At 42.6% G+C, this 26,928-nt stretch overlaps 1 protein-coding gene across 4 annotated transcripts in view; it reads left to right on the top strand.

Moving 5' to 3' along the window:
* Positions 1-26,928, top strand: part of gaa2 (alpha glucosidase 2) — a 61,973-nt gene that overhangs the window by 15,094 nt on the left and 19,951 nt on the right. For 3 of the 4 annotated variants that reach the window (XM_020526544.2, XM_048609340.1, XM_048609339.1), the window contains exons 4-12: positions 4,423-4,588; positions 11,183-11,279; positions 12,202-12,321; positions 19,991-20,109; positions 20,419-20,550; positions 21,689-21,799; positions 22,648-22,761; positions 25,470-25,554; positions 26,071-26,188. In XM_020526544.2, the coding sequence (XP_020382133.2) occupies positions 4,423-4,588; positions 11,183-11,279; positions 12,202-12,321; positions 19,991-20,109; positions 20,419-20,550; positions 21,689-21,799; positions 22,648-22,761; positions 25,470-25,554; positions 26,071-26,188 (1,062 nt within the window). The remainder of the gene's footprint in view (positions 1-4,422; positions 4,589-11,182; positions 11,280-12,201; positions 12,322-19,990; positions 20,110-20,418; positions 20,551-21,688; positions 21,800-22,647; positions 22,762-25,469; positions 25,555-26,070; positions 26,189-26,928) is intronic. The other variant, XM_048609341.1, reaches the window with a different exon arrangement.

The following is a 26,928-nucleotide window of genomic DNA, read 5'->3' as shown; positions in this document are numbered from 1 at the left end:
CCCACCTACACTCACCTTTACTGGCTCCATCCCCGCCTCCTTGACCTGTCTGTCTCCTTTCCACCTATCTGCTCCTTTATCCACCTCCCACCCTCTCTCTATTTATTTCAGAGTCCCCTTCCCCTTCCCCATTTCTGAAGAAGGGTCCAGACCCGAAACGTCAGCCTTCCTGCTCCTCTGATGCTGCCTGGCCTGCTGTGTTTATCCAGCCCTACTCCTTGTTATCTCAGATTCTCCAGCATCGGCGGTTCCTACTATCTATCTAGTTCCTACTAGCATTTCATTGAGCTATTTCAGGTGCTGAAATCAGTGCGATACTTGATTAGCATTACTTGCAGGATTTGCTCTCTGATGGAGTTTTCCTCAATGTCAGTTTGCCTTCTGCCATTCTTTTTTCAGCAAAGACAGACATCACATCATGTTCCTTTGCATGAAATGTTAGGCAACTTCGCAAATAAGGTCGTATGGTAATTTAAAAGCTGCATCTATGGTTTCAGTCAGGGCATACTGTTTACTTGAAAAGGCAAATCAGAATTGTTCCAGTGGAGATGTGGAGGGGCCATTTAACTTAATAAATCACCTCAATGCTCGACAGAAGCAAAATAAAACAATAATGCACTAGACAGTTGACCGAATACCTGTTTGAAAAGGTAGATTGTAGAATCCCTACAGTGTGGAAGCAGACTATTCGGCTATTGCGTCTACACCAACCCACCAAAGAGCATCCCACCCTATCCCTGTAACCCTGCATTTCCAATAGCTAACTCACCTATAGCCTGCACGTCCCTAAACACTGTGGGCAATTTAGCATGGCCAATCCACCTAAACTGCACATCTTTGGACTGTGCGAGGAAACTGGAGCACCCACTGGAAATCCACACAGACACGGGGAGGATGTGCAAACTCCACACAGACAGTCCCCCGAGGGTGGAGTTGAACCCAGGTTCCCAGTTATGTGAATCATATATGGCCTTAAAAGAGGCAGATTGTCGTCAATGTCCAGGTGCACAGTTTAAGGATTGAGTCCTCTGTCCTCAAGTCCATGTAGGGTTGAGGAAGTTCTGGGAGGGAACAGAAGAAGGATTAGATCAGGTTTGGGAGGCCAAATGTACCTCATGGGACCTAGAGTTGGTCACATCCAGAAGTATGGCCTCTGTCCTGTCTGGAGATTGTTTGTTTGTTTGTTTGTTTGTTTGTTTGTTTCTTAATCCACAGAGACTTCTAGTGAGCCATCTTGATTTTAAAACTTTTATAACGTAGCATTTAAGATGTACTTTTTAAGGATTTATAATCTTGTCATGCTAGTACTTGGCAAAGTACTATTGTCTAAACATTATCACTGACTTATAATTTAAATCACAAAACAGACATTTTCTCTTTTATTTTAGCACAAACTTCACAGATATATATCGCTTTTTCCAGTAGACATTCACTTCACCTGGAACAAATCCAAGGCGATTCTGAACTCCCAAGAAATTATTTCTGTTGTTTTCCTTTCCCAGCCTGGGGACTTTTACTCTCTGAACTGTCTTTCACAGTGACAATTTTCTTTGGAAAATCTTCCTCTGGTGCAAGCTAGGCAAATCTGCTCGCTTCATTTTAACGCCTCATGAATTCAAGTCTTCAAACTAGCATTTTTGTGCAAACTATAGGGCTTTTCTGACTGTAATTGTTCTCTCACACCTAGGTCCTGGCAGACTAAGTTTGTCTGTAAGTTTTCAGGCACATTTTGTACCTGTAAACCACCTGAAGTTCTCCAACGGGCGGCATGGTGGCTCAGTGGTTAGCACTGCAGCCTCACAGCGTCAGGGACCCGGGTTCAATTCTACCCTCGGGCAACTGTCTGTGTGGAGTTTGCACATTCACTCCGTGTCTGGGTTTCCTCCCGGTGCTCCGGTTTCCTCCCACAGTCCAAAGATGTGTAGGCTAGGTGGATTGGCCATGCTAAATTGACCGTAGTGTTCAGGGGTGTGTAGATTAGGGGGATGGGTCTGGGTGGGATGCTCTGAGGGTCGGTGTGCACTTGTTGGGCCGAAGGGCCTGTTTCCACGTAGGGATTCTATGATCTATGAACATTTTTCTGGTATTTTAGAGACTCTCAGTCTATCCACAGCTAGCTGATGTCAAGTTGCCATTAAACAGATCATATAACTGCCTTCAGTTTACCTTCATTTAGTGTGTGTGTGTGTGTGTGTGTGTGTGTGTCTCTTCCTCAGTGCAATATTGTGGGTGTGAGGTGAATTGTCCAGTAGCCCCATGGTCTGAAACAAAACAGAAATTGCCAGTCAGAAGGCATGGCAGCATCTGTGGAGAGGAAGCTGAATTAACGATAGTGTAAGGTTATTGCAGGACAGTTGTGAAGAAGGGTCACTGGACCCAAAACATTCGCTCTGCTTTCCCTCCACAAACACTGCTGGACCTGATGAGTATTTCCAGCAATTTTGGTTTTTTGTTTGATTTCCAGCATCCACAGTCTAGGTCCACGGTCTACATCAATGGTGAAGAGCCATTGCATTTGTGATGTTTGAGTTTGGTGGAATACCAACATGGCGATGAAATGCTTTCAAGTTTGAACAGTCTTCATAGAATCTTGGAGACAGGCCTTTGGTCCAACGCACTGTGTTCAGTGCATTATCCAATTAGTCCCACTCCCCTTTTCTCTTTCCGCATAGCCCTGCTAATTTTCCCTTTTCAAATATTTATTGAACCCATCTTTTGAAAATTATTATTGATTCATCTTCCACCACATAGCACAACTCACTGGAGAAAGGAAAATTTTCCTCATCTCATCCCAGTTTCTTTGCCAATTGGCTATCATCACTGACCTTCCTGCCTCATTGCTCTGTCAAAAAGTATCATATTGTTGAACATTTCCCCTTAAGTCTTTTCTGTTCTAACATTTTTTCCTGTTTTCCCACAAAACTGGAGGCCCTCATTCTAGGTACCTTTCAGGTAAATCCTCTGTTTACATCTTTTTAAAAATATATGTTGTGCAGAATTGGACACAACACTCCAGTTGTCCAACATGTGATTTTAAAGAGGCTTAGGATAACGTCTACTCCATAATCAGTTTATTTCCTTTCTTCAGCATCCTGCAAGGTGACCACTATTTGGCAACCCTGCGCTGTTCACTTTTTGTTTTATTCATTCATGGGATGTGGTTGATGGTCATGTATTACCCATCCTAATTGTTCAGTTGGTTGTTAAGAGTCAGCCACATTGTTATGGGTCTGACTAAGTAATTATGGCAGATTTCCTTCTCTGAAGAATTTCATTTTAAAAAACCCATCTAGTTTACTACAATCAGCAGTGGTTACCTGGCTCCATTAGATTAGCTTTTTATTCCTTATTTTTATTGAATTTATATTTCGTCATCTGCCATGGTGAGATTTAAACCAATGTCCCCAGAGCATTACTAGTTTACTACGTAGACCACTGGTCCAGTGACACAAGCACAACGTCACTGCCCCTCCAATGATTAGCTAATCATGTGACCCTTCCCCAACACTGACTGTGTTTCTCAACCCTCCTTTCCTCCTCATTGCTCGGATATTGGAACATATGAACAGTACATGGCTGTTTAGCTCCATGTGTCAAATCTGTCAGTCAATCATGGTTAATATCTACAGGCAGTCCCTAAGTTGTGAATATCTAAGTTATAAATGCTCATACTAATGAACAGCATCCTATACAAGGGTGTATTAGTATTAATTTTAAAGATCTGATTTGTGAACATTTCCCTTCTACTTACAAATGGCTATTTTACATTGCCTTTATTGTGTTCTGACTTGTGTACAAATTGATTTGCGAGTGCACCCAATAACAGAACTTACGGGGAGGCAATGGGCTACTGTATTATCGCTGGACTGTGAATGTTCTGGGAGCCTGGATTTGAATCCCGCCATGGCAGATGTGGAATTTGACTTGCATTTTAAAGTCTGGAATTAAGAGTCTAATGATGACCATGAACCCATTGTCGATTGTTGAAAAAAAACATCTGATTCACTAATGCCCTTCAGGGGTATTTTTACCAGGTCTGGCCTACATGTGACTCCAGATACACAGCAATATGTTTAACTCTTAATTTCCTCTGGGAAATTAGGGATGGGCAATAAATGCTGGACTAGCCAGCAACGCCTTCACACCGTGAATGAATAAAAATAACCTGCTCACAACCTAGGGACTGCCTGTATCTCAGTTCCATTGGCCTGCTGGCCTCCCCCAATATGATGCCAAAACATGTTGAGGATTTGGTGGTCATTGTGGCCCAGTGCTCCCAGGTCACATGCTCTCTCAGCCTATGGAGCCATCATGGCTGTCGCACCATGCCAGCTCCATCAGTCTGAGGGCGTGGGTTCCCCATTGTGTTACCTGCGAACTGCAATGCTATTGGACCCTGCTGACCTCTGTGTTTTGAAACAGGTTAAACACCACCGTGGCTCCTCTGTTCTTCGCTGACCAGTTCCTGCAAATGTCGACCTCGCTGCCTTCAGTTTACATCTACGGCCTTGGGGAACACCGGGCCAGCTTCCTGCAGAGCGTCCAGTGGAACACTCTGACCTTCTGGGCCCGTGACAGTGTGCCGAGGGTACAGTATGATTTGGAACATGACAAAAACAACTTTGCGTTAGTATTAACTGAAGAAGATCTGTGTCCTATTTAAACATAGCCACCTTGTTACCCACCAGCCAGTCTACCTAGGTGGGGCAAAGCATACCAAAGCTCAATTACCCTGGGATGTCATCAAAACAGTGATAAATACCCAGGAATTATTGATTGTTTCTCGGAACCCTGCTGCAATCAATACCTGGGAGAAAAAAAAGACAAGTATTTTTGAAATCACTTTCATATCATCTAGAAAGATTATTGGAGATAGGGACTGGGGTTTGAAAGGTCTTTTGGTTGACGGTTTACATTTATCCAATGGGATAAAGAAGAATTTGTTCACCGCCTGATAGGCAGTTTCGGGTGAGCAGTGATTTGGGTTTGTGGGTGTGTTGTGTAGAGATGGGAAATCATGCTGAAATCTCCATGAATACACTCAACCAAAGTTGGCAACACCAGCATATGTTTGCCCCCAAACATTACACCTGAAATCAGGGAGGGGTTTGTGGGTAGAGAAGGCTCACAGTCAAAAACCTACCCAACCTCTGAAGGACTGTACACCTTCAAACTTGTTTGAATATGCTTCGCTATTAGCTGTATCTTCCTAACAAACGAACAACTTTTCACCAGGATATTGCCTGGTCTCGAGGGCATTGGCTGTGAGGAAAGGTTAGAAAGACTAGGACTGTTTTCATTGGAAAGAAGGTGGCTGAGAGGAGACCTGATAGAGGTCTACAAAATTGAGAGGCATGGATAGGGTGGAAAGTCAGAGGCTTTTTCAATTCCAGGCGTGCACAGGTTGAAGGTGAGGGGAGAAAGTTGAAGGGAGATGTGCGAGGGAAGTTTTTCACGAAGAGAGTGGTAGGAGCCTGGAACACACTGCCAGAAGAGGTGGTGGAAACAGACATGTTGGTTATATTTAAGAGGCATCTGGATGGTTATGTGAATAGGGACAGAATAGAGGGATCCGGACCGATAAGGGCAGAAGGTTTGGTTTTTAGATTAGTCAGGGCATGATGATTGGCACAGGCTTACAGGACTAAGGGGCCTGTTCCTGTGCTGTACTTCTCTTTTTATTCTTTTTTTAATTGGGGCTTTGATTTTACAACATTTCCAGTTTCCTGAAGTAAAGGGAGATCTACATTATAATCAAGGCCTTTCACTCTACTGGTATTCGACCAGTTGCTGTTAATTTTTTAACAAGTTAAAAATAAACATTAACATAAAACAGCCCTAATCCTCCAAGGAAGCAACCCTGCCCTGTGGATTTTGAAGGATTAATGGAATTTCTGCTTTGTGCTGCATCATTATTGGATAATTAATGGGATGTGTTAAGTCAACTCTATAAACTACACCATAACCCATTTTGTTTCCTACTTCTTTCCCCCATCCCCTGAAGGCAATGCAATGCCAAGGGTGCCAGTTTTCTCCCATACACCAGTCAAGTGCCATTCTTTATTGCTGAGGTATGAGTGCCAGTTGGCTAATTAGTAGTGTAAGCATCTCTGCTGAAACAGGAGGAGACAATTCAACTCCTACAAAGTTGTTGCGCAAATCAACCTTACCTGCCATGGCTCCATAACTCAGTGTACTGTGCATCGTGTTATTCAGCACAGGTCCAAGAGAAAGCCTGGGAGCTTTCCTGGCTCAACTACTCATCATGTAGCCTCACTGAACCATACCAGGTACAGCCAAAAAATATGATCTTAGCTGAGGTGTTGGTCAGAACATTACACTGAGGCTCCATGCTGCTGGGGCAGTGAAAGCCAGGGTGGGAAACTCACCCTCATAACACAAAACACCCTCGGGTAATAAAAAATGATCAATCTCAGTTGTGAAATTTTTAATTATCCTGCAGCCTCAGCAGCTTTTTTTTTCAAGGAGAGCGTTCCAGGCTCTCGCCCAGTGTCCACACAAATTATATTTTTCAATTTAAATCCCAGTATAGCAGAAATCCTGGATGATTTTCCCACCTGGCATTCACTGCCTAATACAGATTTTTACGAATATTTCTATTTTAAGTTCCAGGCTCCAATTAGACCCTTCAGTCTTAATTATTTAAAGGATATTTCCTCTGTGGAGATAAACGCAAAGGCTTCGATATTCAGAGAAATGGCAAGCCCAGTAATGCTTATTTTATTCATGTTCGAACCAAACTCCAAATTTCCAGACAAGGAAGTCTGATCCTGGCGTCTTGAGAGATTTGGAACATAGCTGAAACCAACAGTTTGTCTGTGGTGCAGGACACTTGGTGGGGGGGGGAGGAGAACAACAAACTACGCAGCCCTTTAACATCAGTCAGAGTGCCATGTCTGAGATTTAAATGCTCAGCAGCACAGACTCACACTTTGACAGCTGCTCTGAATGGATAAGATGTCAGGTAAATATGGGGTTAGGGTGGCAGTTGGTTAAGATGCAGGGATATCAGGCGGGTTGGCCCCCAGTTGGGTAGTGCCAGGTCAGTGAAAGGAGAGTCGTACAGTCATACAGCATGGAAACAGACCCTTTGGTCCAACTCGTTCACGCTGACCAAGTTTGCCAAACTAAACTAGACTCACTTGCCTGTGTTTGGCCCATATCCTGACAAACTTTTCCTATTTACGTTCCTGTCCAAATGTCTTTTAAATGTTGGAATTGTAATTGCATTTACTACTTCCTCTGGCAGTTCATTCCATATACGCACCATCCTCTGTGTGAAGAAGTTGCCCCTCAGGTCCCTTTTAAATCTTTCTTCTCTCACCTTAAAAATATGACCCCTGGTTTTGAACTCACCCTCTGTAGGGAAAAAGACCTTTGCTATTCATCTTATCTATGCCCCTCATGATTTTTCTAAACCTGTAGAGGTTGGGGTGGAGGTAGTAGATGTATCAGGGCTGGCAGTGGGGGAAGTGGGGATGTCAATGCTGGTGGCAGAAGCAGTGGAGGGGGAGGTAGAGACTGATCGAAAGTTCAGGGTCAGTCCCTGGAGTTCAGGCCACAGGCATGGGGACTATCAGGGCAGGCAGGTGAAGCGGTGGAATTGTGTTGAGTGCAGTGGGTCTGGGGGAGGTGTAATTGGGAGAGGGTGTACCAAGTGGCAGGGTGGGGGGAGATCAACTTAAATGGTTAACATAGGAATTAGACTATGTTTTTACTTGTCTTTTTTCATGGGTAGTTAATAGCTCAATTTAAGTGGAACCCTTTGAACTTTCCACCTTTGACAGATTCCTGTGGTGGGTTCCAGATGCGAAGGGAATTGCCCATCAGAAAATTACATTTCTCTGACAATTCCCAGGCAGACTGCTGCATCTGGGATTTTACAGGGTCCTGAGACAAAACTGCTCCAACAACTATCTTGTTGGAATATCTGGGCCAATATACTTATTTAGCTTCTCTACTATTTATCTATCACCTGTAACTTCACCTGTCTCTATCTGTAATGGAGCAATATTTGTCTTGCTAATCTCTTCCTTTTCAGTTTTATGTTGTTTCTTTGCTATTTTACATTCATATTCGGTTTACACTTTCTTTGCTGCAACCTAATATTATCCCAATCCTCAGGCTTACAAGTTTTTTAAATAACTTTATTAGCCTCCTCCCTTGATATAGTACTACCTTAATTTCCCTTGTTAGCCATGGCTGTCTCGCTTTTCCTGTTCAGTTTTTTTTTCTATTCATTTGTGGGATGTGGGTGTCGCTGGCTGGCCAGCATTTCTTGCCTGTCTCTAGTTGTCCTTGAGAAAGTGGTGGTGAGCTGCCTCTTGAACTGCTGAAGTCTACCTGCTGTGGGTTGACCCACAATGCTTTTAGGGAGGGAATTCCAGGATTTTGACCCAGCGACAGTGAAGGAACGGTGAAATATTTCCAGGTGAGAATGGTGAGTGGCTTGGAGGGGATCTTGGAGGGGTTGGTGTTCCCATATGTCTAATGCCCTTGTCCTTCCAGATGGAAGTGGTCGTGGGTTTTGGAAGGTTTCAGATCTGAGGATCTTTGGTGAATTTCTGCAGTGCATCATGTAGATCATACTCACTGCTGCTACAGAGCATCAGTGGTAGAGGGAGTGGATACTTGTGGCTGTGGTGCCAATCAAGTATGCTGCTTTGTCCTGGATGGTGTCAAGCTTCTTGAGTATTGTTGGGGCTGCACTCATCCAGGCAAGTGGGGAGTATTCCATCACACTCCTGACTTGCGCCTTGTAGATGGTGGACAGGCTTTGAGTTGTCAGTAGTTGAATTACTCGCCGCAGTATTCCTAGCTTCTGGCCTGCGCTTGTAGCCACGGTGTTTATGTGTTGGTCAACATTGAGGAGTACTGCTTCATCAGCTGAGGGAAGATAGTATGTGGTAATCAGCAGGAGGCTTCCTTGCCCATGTTTAATCTGAAGTTATGTGACGTCGTGGGGTCCATAGTCAATGTTGAGGACTCCCAGAGCAACACCCTCCCGACTGTATACCACTGTGCTGCCACCTGTGCTGGGTATGTCCTGCCAGTGGGACAGGACATATCCAGGGACAGTGATGGTGGTGTCTGGGACATTGTTTGTAAGGTATGATTTTGTGAGTTTGACTATGTCAGGCTGTTGGTTAACTAGTCTGTGAGACAGCTCTCCCAATTTTGGCACTAACCCCCAGATGTTAGTGAGGAGGACTTTGCAGGGTCGACAGGGCTGTTTCTGCCATTGTCTTTTCCGGTGCTTAGGTCGATGCCAGGTGATCCGTCTGATTTCATTTCTTTGAGACTCTGTAGCGATTGGTACAACTAAATGGCTTGCTAGGCCATTTAAGAGGGCAGTTGAGAGTCAACCACATTTTTGTGGCTCTGGAGTCACATGGAGGCCAGACCAGGTGAGGATGGCAGATTTCCTCCCCTGAAGGACATTAGTGAACCAGATGGGGTTTTTTTTCCGACAATCAGCAATGATTTCATGGTGATCAGTAGATTCTTAATTCCAGACTTTCTTTTTAATTATTGAATTCCCATACCACCCGTCTGCCATGGTGGGATTTGAACCCAGGTCCCCAGAACATTAGCTGGGTTTCTGGATTAATATTCTAGCGACAATACCACCTAGGCCATCGCCTACCCCCTCATTTGTCCTAAAAAGGTAGTTTTTTGTTTGAAAACCAAGCATTAATTCTTTAAATACTAGCCATGGCCTATTTCCAATTGACCACAGTTAACCTCCTTCTCAGGCTTTCATAATTGCCCATGTTGAGACTAAAGACCCTAATTTCTGGTTGTACAACATCTTTTTCGAATGAATTAGAAACTTCTTACATACTTTGGTCACTATTTCCTAAAGGTTCTGTCCAAGAGGATTATTAGTTATCGCTTTCTCATTCCATAATACTAAATCTAGAATAGTCTGTGCCCTAGCTGTTTCCTCAGCATATCGCTTCAGAAAACTATCTTGAACACAATCTAGGAATTCTTCCTCTACAGCATTGATGCTCATTAGATTCACCCAGTCTAGCTTGAAGTCACCCATGATTACTGGATTCCTTTTGCTACTTACATATCTGATTTCCTGATTTACAACATGCCTTACATTACCATCACTTTGAAGTGGTTTATAAACCTTTCCAACCAATTCTTGCTACCCCTTGCAGTTTTTTTGCTTCCACCCAAACAGATTCTACATCCTGTTCTTCTGAGCAGAGATCGTCTTTCACAAATACGTGTCATTTATTATCAGCACGACCATGCTGACTCTTCCTTTTTGCTTTACTCTCCAAAATGTTGAACACCATTTAATACTCAATTCCAAGTCTAAGTCACCTTACAGCCACACCTCCATAGTGGCAATTAAATCATTCTCTTTTACTTCTGCTAGTGCTTTCAATTCACTATCTTGTAAAAATGTCACCAAGCATTCAGATAAAATGGTTTTACTTCTGTCTTTTTGACACTGTTCTATAATTTGACCCTGGTTGGTTCGAAGATTTGTTTATTTTTTGCTGCTATTCCTCTTCCATTTACAGCTTTTCTACTTCCCATAATCAATTTTTGTTTTTATTCTGTCTGAATTCCCTCTTAGGTTCCCATTCCCTTGACAAACTCATTTAAACCTTTTCCAGCAGCACTAGCAAACTGCTCCATGAGGATATTAACCCATATTATGGATTTTTTTTTTTTTTTTGCTTTTTAATCCTTTAATCTTTCGTGGGGTGTGGGTATTGCTGCAAGGCCAGCATTGTTGCTCATCCCCAATTGTTTCTGAAATAAGGGGTTTGCTAGCTCGTATCTGATAGCAGTTAAGGGTCAAGCATACTGCTGCTGGTCCAGAGCCAATGTTAGCCAGTCCAGGTAGGGATGGCAGATTTCCTTCCCTAAAGTATTAGTGAACCAGATGGGTTTTTACAATAATCAAGGATAGTTAACCTGGTCCTCTGGATTACTCATCCTGTGACATTACCAGTGCACCACCATCCACCTATATTAGTGTGCAATTTATTGTTGTATTGAGATCAGTTACTCCAATGTATACCCTTGACTAACTCCACCACATTCAAACTGTTTCTAACCTTATTTCCATGAGCTGCTTGTAGCTTGTGATGTGATCCTTTATTCTAAAAACGTGCCTCTTCTTGTTCTGCAGGAGTTTGTTAATCTCTATGGGGTCCACCCCTTTTACCTGTCTCTGGAGCCCGATGGAATGTCGCATGGTGTTTTCCTCCTCAACAGCAATGCAATGGGTGAGCACAAGGGTTTCTGGGAGGAAACAAAGCATCATGGGAAAGTCAATTAATTCCATTTCTAATGGAGAGTTTCTTTTTCATCCAGCTGAATGAGCTGTTTATGGTGCGATGTTTGTTGTGAGGTATTTATGGGAATCTGCATCTCATACATTAATATTTTTCACACCATTATTATTGATTACATTGGTAATCTGGTAATTTCACAAGCTTTTTATTTTGTGTTGAATCACAGCACTGAAGCTTGAGTCTAAAATGTATCCCGCGAGTTGGGGTTGAACCCACAACCATTTGATTCGGAGAGAAAAGCATTAAATGAGTCATAGTTGATGAGTTGGATGGTTGGTTATGGTTTTGATCTTGAAGTGTTGGATATTTAGTTTGAGCTTTGGTAGTGAGATGTTGAGTATTGACTTTGTGTTTTGATGTTGAGTGTTGGATATTTGATCTGAGTCTTGGTGATATGACGCGTACTTGGGTTTTTGTGGTAAGGTTTCAGTAATGTTTGGGTTATTCATGCTTGTTTTGGCGGCATGTTTGGTTCACAAATAAGCATATACCAGTAGGAAGGTGGAGTAAGCTTCAAGGTTTGATTGTGATGCTGAAATACATTAAGGCCCTCAGCACTTCACTGTAGAAAAGTGCAGAGGCCAGAGAATAGAATGATTAAATGAGGTATTATCTCGAGCTGCTCTCTAAAACCCACTTCAGAGGGTCATGGGGAAAACAATACCATGATTAGCGTGTGTCTAGATCAGAAACTGGAAAATTCAACCATCAAACAAATGGAGGCAAGTCCTGTTCTTACATGGATTTAGGAAATTAACAAGCTACTGTACAGAGAAGTGTAGGAGAAAAGAATTGAGCATCAAAAGCATTTAATGAACAGGACTGTCATTAATAATCATTCTTCCTAATGCAGATGTGGTCCTCCAGCCTGCTCCTGCCCTGACCTGGAGAACTATTGGAGGGATCCTCGACTTCTATGTATTCATGGGCCCTGACCCCAGCTCAGTCATCCAGCAGTACCTAGAGGTCATCGGTAAGTCTGAGAACATTTAAAATTGGCTGAGTGATGGGAAACAAAGAGTCAATAGTCAATGGATATTTTCTGAGCCAGAGAAAGGTTTATAGTGGAGTTCCCAAGGGGGTCAGTATTGAGCCCCTTACTTTTCCCAATACATATTAATGATCTTGATTTTGGTGTGTAGTGAATAATTTGAAATATTGCAGATGGCACAAAGCTTGGAAGAATTTTAAACTGCATGGAGGGCAATGTAGAACTTCAGAAGGTCGTAGACAGATCAGTGGAGGGGGCTGATAGGCTGCAGATGAGCTTTAATTGAGAGAAGTGTGAGGTGATGCATTTTGGTTGGAAGATAATAAAAAGATAGTGGGGTACAATTCTAAAGGAGTGCAGGAGCAGAGGGACCTAGTGTTTATGTGCGTAGGTCACTGAAGGTGTCAGGCCAATTGGAGAAGAATTAATGAAACATAGTGTTCTCAGCTTTATTAATAGGTACATAGAGCAAGCAGGTGATGTTGAACTTGTAGAAGATACTTGTGAGACTTCAGCAGGAGTATTGTTTACAGTTCCGGACACCACCGTACAGGAAAGATGTGAATGCGTTGGAGAGAGCTCAGAAGCAATTTAGAGGAATTGTTCCAGGGATAATGAATCTTAGTTATGAGAATAGATAGAAGAAGTTGGAACTGTTTTCCTTGGAGAGAAGAAAGCTAAAAGGAGATCTGATGGAGGTTTTCAAAATCATCAGTAGGCTGAATAGAATGAAGAAACTTTCCACTCAAAAAAAGGAACAAGAACGGGGGGACATGAGTTTAAAGATTTGAAAAGGAGCAAATTTGATTACACAATGAGTAGTAAAAGTATGGAATGCACATGCTGTAAATGTGGTGGAGGCATGCTAAACTGAGACATTTAGGAGAGCTTTGGACAATTATTTGGATAGAGATTATGTGCAAGGATATAAGAAAATATATGCAGAAACGATGGACCAAATAACCTCCTTCTGCGTTATAACACTTGTGTGATTCTGTGAAGAGTAAAGGAAAAATGAGCTAATGGTCAGGTGTTCATGTTTATACATAATAGCAAATGTGTGGCATTGCTGAGTAATTGGAATGATGTGATGATATATAATGACAGGGGCTTTATACTATTAAACTCAGAATGATTCATACAACAGTTCTAGTTCAGCTGTGCTTACCTGGCCTTTCCCTTTTAAGACAACAATGTCCATTTGTTACCAAATGATTTGAGTTAATTGCTGTTGGGATGCTTGTGCAATTGCCACTTCGAGTCAGCTCTCAAAGTGAAATGACTACCATTCTCAAGCTTCTGTTGATGGGAATCCAGATGATGCTACAATTTAATAGTGAGGTATATTAACAAAGTGGAATGTAATTGTAAGCAGGGATAGTTTGTTCATAGAGCCAGTACAAAAGCAACGGGCCAAATAGTCTTATTAGTAACATTTTACAATTCTAATACCCTGGATTTGTTTGATTAGTGAAGTTATATTTGTTGCATTCTTGGAGCTGAACAAAGGTCAGAAAAAGGTAAAAATTCTGGTGGTAGGAAGTAGAAATTGTCCTAGTTATAAGCAGTGCTGTTTATAAAGTTGCAGTGCACTTTTACACCTAGGTTTTACACTTTTTAACTTTTACACTGTTTTTGACATATGTAATATAATTAGAGTCAACATGAATTTGTGTGAAGGAAAACATGTTTATAACAAACCTGTTCACGCTTTTGACGATATTCACTCATTAGATGGTTAAGGGGGAACAGGTTGATTGCAGGGTACTTTGATTTTAAAATCAAACATTTAATGCCACACAAGAGATTATTAAATACTATTAAGATGAGTGAGATGAGGAGCAATATATTATCATGGACTGAAGGTTGATAAATGAAGAGAAGGAATGAAGAGGCTATTTTCTTGTTGGCAACCTATAAGTAGTGGCATACCTTGAGAATCAATATTTGGGTCTCAGCTGTTTACAAATTATATGAAGAACATACGTGAAGGGAACTCAGTGTAATATATCAAATTGTGCTGATGTTATAAAGTTAGGTGGGAAAATAGTGGTCAGGAGAGACTGTAGAGCAGCACTAGCAGATGTTTCTGGGGCTAATTCAGGAGGAAGAGCAGAGATTTATCTGAAGTAAGAAGAAAGATACCAAGGGAAGGACAAGGTAACCATAGCTGACAAAGGAGGTCAGGGACAACATAAAAACAAAAATAAAAGCACATAATGTGGTGAAGATTAGTGGGAAGCCTTTAAAACCAGCAGAAAACAATTAGAAAAGCAATGAGGAGAGAAGATGGAATATGAGGGCAAGCTAGCTAGTAATTTAAAAGAAGATTACAGAGTATTTTAGGTATATAAAAGGTAATAAAGAGGAAAGAGTGGACATTGAATTGAAGGAAGATGAATTTGGGCAAGTAGTAATGGAGGACAAAGAAATGGTGTAGGAGCTGAATATGTACTTTGCATCAGTCTTCATGGCTGAAGACACCAGTAGCATGCCAGAACTTCGAGAGTTAAGAAGCTGAGGTGACTGTAATGGCCATGACTAAGGAGAAGGTCCTAGGGAAGCTGAAAGGTCTAAAGGTGGATAAATCACCCAGACCAGATGGAATACTCCCCAGAGTTCAGAAGGAAATAGCTGAGGAGATTGTGGAGGCATTAGTAGTGATCTTTTCAGGAATCACTGGAGTCAGGAACGGTCCCAGAGGACTGGAAACTGGCTAATGTTACACCCCTGTTTAAAAAGGGAGGGAGGCAGAAGTTGAGAGATTATAGACCAGTTAGCCTGACCTTGATCTTTAGTAAGATTTTAGAGTCCGTTATCAAAGATGAGAGTGTAGAGTACTTTGAAGTGCATCGTAAAATAGGACTGAGCCAGTATGGCTTTGTCAAGGGGGAGGTCATTCCTGACAATCTCCTGGAATTCTTTTGAGGAGGTAATGAACAAGTTAGACAAAGGAGAGCTAGTGGATATGATCTATTTGGATTTCCAAAATGCCTTTGACAAAGTGAAGCACAGAAGGCTGCTAAATAAGATATGAGCTCATGGTGTTAGGGGAAAGGCAGTGGCATGGATAGAGGATTGGGTGAATGGCAGAGACAGAGAATGGTGAGTAAAAGAGTCTTTCTTTAGGATGGCCGCTGGTGACTAATGGTGTTCTGCAAAGATCTGTGTCGGGACCATAACTATTCACATTATACATTAATGATCTGCATGAAGGAACTGTAGGCATCGTTGCTAAGTTTGCAGATGACATACAGATATGTGGAGGGACAGGTAGTGTTAAGGAGGTGAAGAGACTGCAAAAGGACTTGAATAGGCTAGGAGAGTGGGCAAGAGAGTATACTTGTTGGGAAAGTGTGAGGTCGTGCATTTTGACAGGAAGAATAGAAGCATAGACTATTTTTTTAAATGGGGAAAAACTTTGGAGATTTGAAGCTCAAAGGGACTCACGAGTTCTATTTCAGGATTCTCTTAAGATTAACATGCAGTTTCAGTTGGCAGTTAGGAAGGCAAAAGCAATGTTAGCATTCATTTTGAGAGGGCCAGAATTCAAAAGCAGACTTGTACTGTTGAGGCTGTATAAGGCTTTCGTTAGACCGTGTTTGGAATAATTGGTGAGTAGTTTTGGGCCCCGTATTGAGGAAGGATGTGCTGGTGTTGGAGGGAGTCCAGAGGAGGTTTGCAAGAATGGTCTTGGGAATGAAGGGCTTGTCTTGTTAAGAATGGTTGAGGACTCTGGGTCTGTACTGATGGAGTTTAGTAGGATGAGGGGAGAATCTGATTGAAACTTATCGAATACTGAGAGGCCTGGGTAGAGTGGATGTTGAAAAGATATTTCCACTAATAGGAGAGACTATGACCTGAGAGACACAACCTCCGAGTGAAGGGATGTCCCTTTAGAACCAGGATGAGGAGGAATTTCTTCAGCCAAAGGGTGGCGAATCCACAGAATTTATTGCCGCAAAGGGCTGTGGAAGGCCAAGTCATGAAGTGTCTTGATTGGTAAAGGGATCAAAGTCCACACAGAAGGCAGGAGGATGGAGTTGTGAAACATATCAGACATGATCAAACGGCAAAGCACAATTCAATGTTCTGAATGGCCTAATTCTGCTCCTGTATCTTACGATCTGTGAGAAAGATGCTGCAGTGAGATATAGATGGGTTGATGTGTAATAAAAACATTAATGGAATGCAACAAGGCAAAATGTGAAACTAGCCTGTATAGTAGGAAAACTAAAAAGACAGAATAATTTAAAGGAGAGAGACTGTGGAATATTTGCACTTAAGTGGGTGTTCTTACACATGAATCACAGAATGTTAACATACAGGTGCAGCAAACAATTAGGGAGGAGATTAAGTATGTCAGCTTCTGTTACAAAAGTTTCAGAGTGAGGAAGTCTTACTACAATTATGCCGGGTGTAGGAGAGATTAGACCTGCAATCCTGTGTGCAGCTTTGGTCTTTTTCCCTGAGAAAGAATATACTTGCCCTAGAAGGAGAACAAGGAAGATTCACAAGACCAATTCTGGGGATGAGGGGACTCTCCTGTGAGGAGAGATTTAACAGGTGAGGCTTTTATTTCCTGGAGTTTAGAAGAATGAAAGGTGATCTAATTGAAACACATGAAATTCTGAAAGGTTTGACAGCGTAGCAACCAACAATATGCTTCCCTTTGTCAGAAAATAAAGAAAGGTCATAGACTCAGAAAAGGGAGTCAGCTATTTATAACAGAAATTAGAAGAAATTTCTTCAGTCAAAGTGTTGTGAATTTTTGGAATTCTCTACCTCAGAGAATTGGGGTACTCCATCATTGATAATATCTGAGATAGAGAATAATAGATTTTTGGATACTGAAGGAATTAGGGCTTTGGGAATTGTATGGAAAGATGGAACTGAGGTAATATGGTAGCCATGGTCTTGTTCAATGGTGGAGCAGATTCGAAGGGCCAAATGGCCTGTTCTAGTTCCTATTTCATATCACCTTCTGTGACCTAGATCGACTGGAGCTCTTGAGAAAGGGGAAGAGAGGGCTGTCAGCAAATCATATGTTAGGAATCACTAAACCACGCGTGGGAGAGTAAACTTGCTAAGCTTAGAATATATTTAATTGGGATAAAGTGTGATTGAGAAGAAGTGTTGCCAAGAAATACCATAGGAAGTGTTCCACCAAAGTGATTTCAACAAGTGTATGACAGTCTGCATACAATATGCACTGTATTGGCAGGTAATAATGACCATATTGTCACATTTTCCACAAAAATATTGTAAAGCTCAGCACAGATGAAGAAAGATATTTGACCTTATACCATCCTTTCATAGAAACCAATGATTGTGACCTGCCTGTTTTCCATTTCCTACATTACAGCAGTGACTATGGGCTGATTTCTGATATCAGAAAAGTGTCGTTTTTATTGAGTTTCAGGGAGGACTTCTCTTGGGCAGGCCCCGTGAGTTTTCATACGCTATCAGCCTAAACTTACCTCATTCACTATGAACCTTGCCCTTATAGCGCCGTGCCCAACCTATCCTCCCACTCACCATCGGGGAAGTACTCATTACAGCCAGGGTGTCCCAGGATTCCAAGTGCTGGTGCCATCTTTCAAAGGCTTTTGTGTACTCTGCCAAACACTGGCAGCCTGGTGATGCCCTGCACGGTTTGGGCCATTTACCCGCGATATGGCGGATAAGAAAACTTTGGTGTTCCACTTCTGTGGGCCGGGTCCTAGAGGACCTGGTGGATGGGGTGGTGTAGAGAAAGGGCAGTCTCCCAGGCCCCCAGGGTTGGTAGAGGAAACAATGACAACAGACTCTGCCAGCTTGGATCTGAAGTTGCCACTCGAGTCAGTGTGGTCTCCACAGTCTGGATAAAGATGCAGTCAATGCCATAGGAATGTCAATGACCATTTTGCCAGGGTAAGTGCCACCATCTTCTCTCTGCTACCTCACACTCACTCTAACTCTGCCACTGCACCCATCTCCCCATAAGTTTCATGCTGTACTGCCTGCAACATCTTCACTCACTGGCTCTCACCCACCCTAAACCCCTCCCCCTGCATTGCTTCAGTGCAGCCTATTCACTGCCTTGGGACAGCTCTTATGCCCACGAGCACCAGCACTAACAGCTGTCCCACTCACTTTCATCTCCCTCAACCCCTCCCGTTCTCTCATTTCAGGAGAAATCTGCCCATGACAGGGCTGAAAGAATCCAGGCAGGCGGTATGATGACCAACTTCCCGCACCCCCTATAAGTGTAGGATCTTGGCCCTTGCCAGCAATAACAGCACTAGTCTAGTGGAGATACAGAAACATCCATGTCTGGCGGAGGAAGAAATATTCCAGCATTCAGAGGACTGCTGGAGAGCAGGCACCTGCTCAGCCCCAAGCACAAGAGGACCCCACGGTGTTGCCAGTTTGTGACATCACTGAGATGCGCAGGCAGGTTTGTCAGGGGCGCTGGGCAACCTGACACAAAGGCTGCAGGACTGCAGCAACACTGTTAGGACCCTACTCCCTCAGGCTGATCTCTCATTACAGAGAGACGACTGTGCCTGTGTTAAAGAGCAAGGCAAGACAGGAGTGCTGTGAGAATTTAAGGTGAAGCTGAGGGGGCAAGGTTCAATTTGGAAAGGCAGGAATCAAAGTAGGTGCAAAGCACTAAAAGAGCAAGCAGGCAAGGATCTCTGAGAGGCACAGTGGTCTAAACCATGAGCTGGATCCCCGTCTCTGCACACAAAGCATCCTTCCAGCAGCATTGCAATAAGAGATACTGGTGTGTTCTGAAGTACGGCATTGAACTGCAGATCAGTGGTCAGAGTTGTGCAATGATGATGAGATGAGGCTGGTATGTGTTAGATGGCGAGGTCCATTGACATGGGATGCTTGTGGTCACGGCCCATGGAGTCTACATTGAGCAGCTGATGTTGAGTGTTTTCCAAGATGGGGGTCCAGAGGAGCAATCGGGAAGCTGGAGTTGCCAGGTAACGGCTCTGACTTTCATGTCAGGAATTCTCAGCATCTGGACTCTATCTGGCAGATTGGAGCAGGGGGAGACTGCATATTAATGAGGTGACATTAAGTAATAATGAGGCTGTTAATGAGAGATAATGCATGCAAATAGGCCTCTCATCACTCACTAATGAGAATCTTAGCTCATTGTTCAACACTTGCTTGGAAAATAAGCCATTTGTCTGTCCATGTCAAGAAGGTGCTCGTGTGACATCTCTCCCTATTTTCTCAACTTTCTAACCATGGGCATGCCATGTAGGGGCATGGAAAATCCTGATGCTTCACAGGAACTTCAGCTGTTGTAAATTTCTTTGATTATCGTGAGCTTGTGAGGTACTGTCGAAATATTACTTCTTTTTTTCTCTTCTGCTTATCCTCTTGTCAATTTATCTTGTGAATGATTGCAGAGGTTTTGACTCCCAATCTTTCTGGAGACCATCTCAAAGTACAAGTGATTTATCGTTTAAACAATTGCTTTCATATATCAGTCTTGACCGTTCCTTTACCCATGTGGCTGTGTGCCATTATCATGGTTTTGACTGTTCGAACAGAGAGAAAAACATTTACGTTGTTCTGTCATTGTGTTGCTTTTCCTTGGTTAACTTACTGCCTCCATGATATATGTTGTTGTTTTGTGTGTTGGCAGGTTTGCCAGCGATGGTGCCTGCTTGGGGCCTTGGATTCCATCTCTGCCGCTGGGGATATGGGTCAAGTAATGCCACTTGGGAGATGGTGAAACAGATGAGAAAAGCTGGCATACCCCAGGTTCATAAAATTAAGTTCTTTGCCTGTCAACTCTGATACGTGATAAGTAATGTGTTGGAAGGGGCAAGAGGCACACTTTTGTGGGCTGGGAGGGATGTTGCCCTGGATGAAAGGCACATTGTGTTGGGTGTGAGGCGTGTTTCACTTTGGGCTTGGAAGCTAAATTGATTGCCTGCAGTCACTGACGGTTTGAGAGTTTGGCATTTTGCTCGAGTAAATAATCATAGGGCTATTTAAGCTGCTTTCTGACGAACTGGTTACCGGGACTGACTTTTCTAGTGCAACAGTCTCCTTTCCCTTTTCCTACAGGATGCTCAGTGGAATGATATTGATTACATGATGGATTATCGGGATTTTACCTTCGACCCTCAGAACTTTGCCACCCTTCCTCAGATGGTTGCAGACCTGCACTCCCATGGACAGCAATATGTCATGATTGTGGTAATTGCCAGCAGCCAATGTAACCTGCAGAACACTGCTGCAGTTTAGTGGGACTTCAGGTTCACAAGTAGGTTAACAAGGGATGCAAGATGCATAGCAACACCACCAATTGTATGTTCCCTCCAAGTCACACACCATCTGACTTGGAACAACATTGCTGTCCCTTCCCTATTGGTGGGTCATAATTCTGGAATTCACAGCATTGTGGATGTGGGACTGCTATGGTTCAAGAAGGTGGCTCATCTTCTCCCCTTCGGAGAAGCAATAAAAGTCAGCAACACTCGCGACCCAAAAAAAAATTGATAAAATTAATACCCTGTGCCTGGAAACAAGAAGCTCCTTGTTGTATCAAATGTCTTAAAAGGCTAACCAAACCTCTGGGTTTGTAAGCAGATACCGTCTGTTTCTGTTTCTGTGATATTGATCCGGGGTATTGATTTTGTAGAGAATTCGAGAGGTGCCCAACTCTGAGTTAAAAACGTTTCTATTCGTCTCTGACCTAAGTGGCATCCCCCTTTTGGTTTTAAATTGTAACCCCTTGTTCTAAACTCTCCAACCAAGGGAAATATCTCATCTGCATCCCTATAAGTATTTTGGAAGGTGTCAATGAGATCACCTCTGATTGTTGGAGACTCTAAACAATGCAGTCCCAGTTTGCCCAATTTCTCTTCATATGACAGTCCCACCATTCTGAGAACGAGGCTGGTGGACCTTTGTATGGCAATAATATCTGAGATAAGGAGACCAAAATAGCACACAGTACTTCGAGTGTGATCTATTCAATTGAAGAAAGGCTTCACTACTCGTAGAATCATAGAATCTCTACAGTGTGGAAGCAGACTGTTTGTCCTGTAGAGTCCTCACTGACCTTTCGAAGAGCATCCCACCCAGACAGACCCCCATCCTATCCCTATAACACTGCATTTCCCATGGCTAATCCATCTAACCTACACATCACCGGACACTATGGGCAATTTAGAATGGCCAGTCTACTTAACCTGCACATCTTTGGACTGTGGGAGGAAACTGGAGCACCCCCTCATGTATTCAAATCATCTTGTAATAAAGGCTAACATTGCATTAGCTTCCTAATAGGTCACTGCCCCTGTATGTATCTGTTTTCTATTGTGTTTTGCAGGACCCAGCAATCAGCAGTGTTCAGCCACCAGGTTCTTACTGGCCATATGATGAAGGCCTAAAGCAAGGAGTTTTCATCAACAATGTGTCTGGAAGCCCTCTGATCGGAAAGGTATAGATGCTGTTATAGCCTGTCTGGTTACTAAACATTGGAATAATTGTTTCATTGTAGGACTGCCTATCGAGGCAAGTCACCCGGAAATCTTTCATCTGTAGGTGCCTTCAATTTATTTCCAAGCACATACTGTCAAAGTATTGCTGGCATCACATTCTGGGTGTTGGATCTGTTCTTGGGTGCTGTTGAGTTGGATTTACCAAAGTACATGGAGACAGGAGAAAGGGGGCAAGGATAGTCCTAAAATTATTATTCATCACAAATTGCTGAACCGAAAAAAAAAGGCAAAGAACTCCCCTAATAATTCAGCATTTAAATACATTTTTATTGTGCTTCAATCAAAGAGTGTGTCACAATGGTATCTGTATTCCTTAGAGTTATTGATTTCAAATAATTGTATTTGGGAGCACAGTAGGAGGAGCATTTCAACAGCCAGGAAAAGTAATGGCCTATTGGTCCCATTTACACAGAGTTCGGCTTGGCAGGTTGAAGGGTGAGGATATGGTGGTGGGGCAATGTAGAGGAGAAAGAGTCAAACCTGTGGGTGGTCTTGGAGTCTTAAACTATTGATAGGTGGAAACAGAATGGAAGCATTCCCTCAAGGCCCCGTTGGCAGACTCCTAAAGGATTGGCACTGGGACTCGGGGGTGATGACTCATCCCCCAAATTACTCACTGATTGAAAGTAACTTTGGTGCTAGCATTTCCAAAAGTTGAATGTTGGTTAAATGAATTCCTCCTGGATAGAGAGTAACAATGATCCCAATTGGAATTGTTTGAAATGTATCTTTACCAGACAGACAGTTGGATTTAATAAGATTTTCTTTGTTTCGTTACGGGATGCAGGTTTGGCCTGGGTTGACGGCATTCCCTGACTTCACAAATCCCAACACGGACCAGTGGTGGTTCCAGAACTTGCTGCAGTTGCATAAAGCTGTGCCCTTCGATGGGCTCTGGATTGTAAGTGCCATTTTTATGAACAGGCCATTCAGCCCCTTGGATTCGTTTCTTCATTCAGCTAAATTGTGACTGATCTGTGTCATAACTCCATTCACCTGCCTTTGCTCCACATCAATTATAAATTCACTCAACAAAATCAATCACTGTTACTCTTGAAAGTTTAAATTAATCTTCAATACCTACAGCCTTCTGAGGGAAAGAGTTTGAAATTTCTACCTTTTGTGTATGAAAGTGCTTCCTAACATTGCTCTTCAATGGCTTACCTCTTATTTTAAGACAGTTACTTTTTTTTTCTAGAATCCCTGACCAGAGAGAGTTTTTCTGTGTGCCGTAACCTGACCAAACTGTGTTTATTGCCATCTGTAGTGGCCTCAAGGGCATTAAGAACCATCAGCGTAGTGTGCAACTGGGTGTTAGGAGGGAATAGGTTCTCCTCCCTGAAGGGTATCAGTGAACCAGTTTGGGTTTTTAAAAATCCAGCAGCTTTTGCAGTCATTTATATCATGATTGAGGTTATGGACGGTGATATTTCAATGGCAGACTTCACACTGGCACTGACTCCGTGACAATGAGCTGAGTAAATTTTACTCCCTTTGTGCAGGAGGGAAAACTGCTGTAAGTGATAGTTGGTGATGCAACGTCAATTTGCATGTGGGCTCTGGTGTTGGGGCTGTGATGCTGTCCTGAAATAAACATTCGCCTGATGCTCACCTTTCATTTTTGTACCACCACTAATGTGGTAAAATATCCCAAAATATTTCATGGGATTATTATCAAACAAAATCTTGACTCTGAACAAATACAGAAATACGTTAAGGCAGATTACAGAAAGTTCAATCAAAGAAGCAGATTTTAGTAGCATTTTAAAAGAAGGATAGAGATGCAGAGAGATGAAGTGATTACCAAAGGGAATTGCAGATGTTTGAGTTGGAGCAGTTAAGGTCATGGTCACCAGTGGTGCAGAGATCTGTAAAAAGCCAAAAGAGGGCTGAGGATTACAGACTTGAAGGATGGAACAGAGCTAGGGAGGAGCAAGGCTGTGCCAGAACACACATACAAACTCTTCAAATGTACAGTTGAACGCTGTGGACACTGTGGGAAATGTACTCCATACACTCCAATACCAAGTGTCTGCTAATGAATACAAGAATGGAAAAAAAACATTGCAAGCCTGAAGTGTGGAACATTGAGAGGTGATCTGATGGAAGTTTATAAAATAATGAGAGGCATAGATAGAGTTCATGGTAGTTGTCTTTTCCCTAGGATGAGGGATTTCAAGACGAGGGGGCACATTTTTAAGGTGAGAGGAGAAGAGATTTAAAATAAACATGAGAGGCAGAATTTTTTACATAGAGGGTGGTTTGCATGTGGAATGAACTTCCTGTGGAAGTGTGGTGGATGCAGATACAGTTACGATGTTTGAAAGACATTTGGATAGGTACATGAATAGGAAAGGTTTCGAGGCATATGAGCCAGGAGCAACCAGGTGGGACTAGGTTAGTTTGGGATTATGTTTGGCATGGACTGGTTGGACTGAAGGGTCTGTTTCCATGCTGTATGACTCTATGACTCAGGCTGGGGTCTTGCTTTATTTTGTAATTTGAACAGGAAAAGGTTCACAACTATTTAGTGCCATTTTCCCCTCTGCGAATGTAAGGTCAAATACAGAGAAAGGCAGTCCATTTGTGTCCTTTTATGATGATGCTAATATCGTCTTTGTGCCATTTCTTGTCCTTTAACTGCAACAATGATTTTCATTTTTGGATAGAACTTAAAGCAAAGATCATTTGATCCAACTGGACTATGCCAGTGTTCTGCTCCTTATGAACCTCTTCTCACTTTACTTCCTCTTATCCAATCAATATATCCTGGATGTGCCTGTTTAGATCCCTCAAATACATCTCTGCTTTTCACCTCAGCCCCTCCATGTGGTAGAGATAAAAACAGAAATTGCTGAAAACACTCAACAGCTCTGGTAGCATCAGCAAGAGAGAGGGACAAGAGATAATGTTTCAGGTCCATGACGTCTTATCAGAGCATAGAGTTAGAGATGAAATGGGCTTTGAGCAGGTGAAAGGTGAGAAGGTGGGGAAGAAGAACAACCGGGAAATCTTCGATGAATTGGTGGAAAAGCTAAATCTCGAAAAGCTTCATGGTGCAAAGCCAAAGGGATTGGTAATGAGACAAGTTTTTAAAAAACAAAGGATTTATCTGGAGTGGGTGTGAATGGCATGATCCTGAATAGCTGTTATTTATTCTAACCACACTCCAACTAAAGGCATTTCTATCTGGCTTTTTAATGACTCTCTTATATTTATGGCATTAGGTTTGGACTCGGGCAAAGTTAAACCATTTCTCCAGCAATTTGTGATTTTTTTTTTACCTCTATGTCTATCCTATTGACTCTGTCATCATTTTAAAGACCTCTTTCAGGCCTTCCACCCCTCAACCTTCTTTCCTCTTCCTTCTGGCCTGTTCAATCTTTCCTGATAGATACAAGCCCTCAGTTCTGATAGTGTACTTGTCAATCACTTTTGCAAGCTCTCTCTGTACCTTTTTTTTTGTAATAGCAAACCTGAAATCTGAATGGTAACTCCAAATGAAGTCTAACCAAGTTTATAATGTATTCTAAGACTTTTCAATTCTACTCAATTTTGAAGTTAACCTTATCTTAATTTTTTAACACTCATCGTTCTGGAATGTTCTAGGATATGAATGAGCCCTCAAGCTTTGTGGATGGATCAGAGACTGGTTGTCCTTCGAATGAGCTTGAAAATCCACCATTCATTCCAGGTGATAAATGAGTCGCTGGTGTGAATAGAGAGAGGAATAGGAGTGGGATATCACATAATTCCCTCTAATCTAGAAAATGGGATACCACAATATTCAGTCTGAGCTAGTATCTAAATATAAGTCATGTTGCTAATTTTAATGCGGGCATTGTAAATAATTTTACATTTCTAGAGTTAATCCACATGAATGATGAGAATCCTCAGTAGAGAAGTGAGAGTCAGCAGTGAAAGAGAGAGTCAGGAGAGAACAGTTGGCAGGAGAGGCAAGAGCGAGGCAAAGGATACAAAGCAAAGAAGAGAATCGTGAGTTGGGGTAGAGAGTCCAGTAGGATGGGCCTTGAGTTGAGAGTAGAGCCCTTGGTGAGGGAGTGAGTCAGGAATGAGGAGTGCCTCCCTAGTGAGGGGAACATCGGAGCTGAGGGTGACAGATGGCCATGGAGAGGAAAGTCAAGAGTGAGGGCATGTTTCTTGTCTGCCCTTTATAACTTGTCCCCATTTTGGATTTTTTTTCTGTCAGGTGTGTTGGGTGGCACTTTACGCAGTCAAACCATTTGTGCCTCAGCAAAACAAAGTGCATCAACGCACTATAATGTACACAGTCTGTATGGGCTCATGGAGGCCAAAGCCTCTGCAAGGTGAGTAAACTTTCTCTCAATCCACAGAAATGTGTGTTAAGCCTTTGGGAATCTCATTGAACAAGTTGTTGTACCATTTCTCCCTTCTTTCCCATAATGCATTGAGTGCATGTGGTTTGGCAGTGAGAGTGTGGGAAGGAAGAACTTTGTGAATCTGTCTACCAATGATGAGAGTTGTCGGTCAGAGTAAATCACTGCCTTGAGGAGTAGCCTGCAGATTTACCATAGCTATCCAAAAAAGCTTGGCAAGTCGCATTACATTTGACTATGGCAAATTTTACAAAGCTCTCTGCAAGACCACTGGACTGAGGATAGTGAAGAGAAGAGGTGATATGTTAAACTCCCTATTTCCTGCACATGCCTTGGAAGAGTGGAGTAGTTTACTGAGGACTATTGTCAGACACCATTTATTGTGGAACACCGAACACACTGCATATTGCAGTCATTATATTGCATTGGGGAATCTTTGATTTGACTGACAAAAGGGAATTTAATAAAATAGTCAGTCACCAGAATGCAATTGCGTCCTTGGTCATGGAAAATATCAGTGGCAATCTTGCACCACAGCACAGAAGGAACCTTGTGTAGGATGAGAGGTGAATGCAATTTTTGAGGATGCTGCAGTTGACACATTTCACATGACCTGATTGCTTGATTGATGTCCTTTATGTTGGGCAAAAGAAATGGATTCACATGTCAGAGATCGTAGATTCTGAGATAAGAAGGTGTAGGGCTGGATG

This window comes from Rhincodon typus, chromosome 21 (assembly GCF_021869965.1).
Source record: "Rhincodon typus isolate 14 chromosome 21, sRhiTyp1.1, whole genome shotgun sequence".
Classification (NCBI taxonomy): domain Eukaryota; kingdom Metazoa; phylum Chordata; class Chondrichthyes; order Orectolobiformes; family Rhincodontidae; genus Rhincodon; species Rhincodon typus.
This window is presented reverse-complemented; position numbering and strand designations above follow the sequence as displayed.